The sequence below is a fragment of the Lagenorhynchus albirostris genome, chromosome 13, assembly GCF_949774975.1.
Source record: "Lagenorhynchus albirostris chromosome 13, mLagAlb1.1, whole genome shotgun sequence".
In the NCBI taxonomy this organism is placed as follows: Eukaryota; Metazoa; Chordata; class Mammalia; order Artiodactyla; family Delphinidae; genus Lagenorhynchus; species Lagenorhynchus albirostris.
In genome coordinates, this window is record NC_083107.1 from 55495522 (window position 1) to 55497617 (window position 2096).

At 45.9% G+C, this 2096-nt stretch overlaps 2 protein-coding genes across 2 annotated transcripts; both read left to right on the plus strand.

The window, feature by feature from the left end:
* Positions 1–306: 306 nt before the first annotated feature.
* Positions 307–1748, plus strand: LOC132531482 (large ribosomal subunit protein eL6-like). Its single transcript, XM_060169299.1, is given in 3 exon segments — positions 307–393; positions 962–1532; positions 1535–1748. Coding segments are annotated over 3 exon segments (843 nt in total). The 3' UTR covers positions 1720–1748.
* LOC132531483 (ubiquitin-ribosomal protein eS31 fusion protein-like) lies at positions 442–946 on the plus strand. The gene has a single exon (XM_060169300.1). It carries the CDS (start codon positions 445–447, stop codon positions 910–912), a length of 468 nt encoding a protein of 155 aa, XP_060025283.1. The 5' UTR covers positions 442–444; the 3' UTR covers positions 913–946.
* Positions 1749–2096: the final 348 nt, after the last annotated feature.

Sequence of the window (2096 nt, forward strand, 5' to 3'; positions counted from 1 at the left end):
ATAGCCGGAACTGTGTCATGCAAACTTAGTGCAACATGCAAACTCAGGAACTGTAGGGAAGCCATTTTCCTCCACAAAGGAGAACAGGAAGAGGGGAGCGGGGAAAGGAAGGAAGGTGAGGGGATGTTAGAGGACAGGAGAGGAGAGAGAGAGACTATGAAGAAGATGAGGCAAACACACACAGTAGCTGAGACCAGATAGACACAGGACTTTTTGCCAACTTCCCAGTACATGGCTTCAGTTCTTCATGAAGTATCCCTATTTCCTTAAAAACACTTTTTTTTTTGCTTTTTCCCATCTCGCAAGATGGCGGGTGAAAAGGCTGAGAAGCCAGATACTAAGGAGAAAAAACCTGAAGCCAAGAAGGCTGATGCTGGTGGCAAGGTTAAAAAGGTGAAGCACTTCTTTTCGGATCCGCCATCTGCGGTGGCACCAGCCGCCAATATGCAGATTTTCGTGAAGACCCTGACGGGGAAGACCGTCACTCTCGAGGTCGAACCCTCGGATACGATAGAAAACGTAAAGGCCAAGATCCAGGACGAGGAAGGAATTCCTCCTGCCCAGCAAAGACTGAGTTTTGCTGGCAAGCAACTGGAAGATGGACGTACTTTGTCTGAACACAACACTGAAAAGGAGTCCATCCTTCATCTTGTGTTGAGACTTTGTGGTGGCGCTAAGAAAAGGAAGAAGTCTTACACCACTCCCAAGAAGAACAAGCATAAGAGAAAGAAGGTTAAGCTGGCTGTCCTGAAATACTATAAGGTGGAGGAGAATGGCAAAATCAGTTGCCTTCGTCGGGAGTGCCCTTCAGATGAACGTGGTGCTGGAGTTTTTATGGCCAGCCACTTTGACAGACATTATGGTGGCAAATGTTGTCTGACCTATTGTTTCAACAAACCAGAAGACAAGTGATTGTATATTGGTTAATAAAAGACAGGAACTGAAAAAAAAACAACAACAGGTGAAGCAAGTTAAGAAGGGGAAGCCCCACCGCCGCCGAAACCCTGTCCTGGTCAGAGGAACAGGCAGATATTCCCGATCGGCTATGTATTCCGGAAAGGCCTTGTACAAGAGGAAGTATTCAGCAGCTAAATCCAAGGTTGAAAAGAAAAAGGTGAAGGTTCTTGCTACTGTCACAAAACCAGTTGGTGGTGACAAGAATGGCGGTACCCGGGTGGTTAAACTTCGCAAAATGCCTAGGTATCATCCTACTGAAGACGTGCCTCGAAAGCTATTGAGTCACGGCAAAAAACCCTTCAGTAAGCATGTGAGAAAACTGCGCGCTAGCATCACTCCTGGGACCATTTTGCTTATCCTCACTGGGCGCCACAGAGGCAAGAGGGTCATTTTCCTGAAGCAGCTGAGCAGTGGCGTGCTACCTGTGACTGGGCCTCTGTCCCTCAATCGAGATCCTCTGCGGAGAACACACCAGAAATCTGTCATTGCCACTTCCACCAAAATTGATATCAGTGGTGTGAAAATCCCAGAACATCTCACTGATGCTTACTTCAAGAAGAAGAAACTGCGTAAGCCCAGGAAGGTGAGATCTTCGACACAGAGAGAGAGAAATACGAGGTTACAGAGCAGCGGAAGGTTGATCAGAAAGCTGTGGACTCACAAATTCTGCGAAGAATCAAAGCCGTTCCTCAACTCCAGGGCTACCTCCACTCTGTGTTCGCTCTTACAAACGGAATTTATCCTCACAAAGTCGTGTTCTAAACTTCTTACAAAGAACCTAATTAAATAATTCGGTCCATTAAAAAAACAAAAAACAAAAAACACTCTTTTTGCTTAAGCTGCTTCAAGTTGATTTCTGTCCCTTGCAATCAAAATCCTAATTAATGCTTATTCGAGCTCCTGCAAGACCCAGGAACTCTGACACTTTTGTACCTTCCCCAGAGCCCAACAGCAGACTCTGTGTTCAATCAATGCTTTGTTCTCCATTCTCTGCTTCAGTGTGCTTCAACCCTGCCCACTTATCTGGAGGCTTTATTCAATCATCTAACTGTATGGCCTGAATCCAGGCTCTCTTCCCTCTTGCTCACCTTACATTCTACCATGAGATTAATCTTCCAAAACTTTGTTTTCCCTCAAGC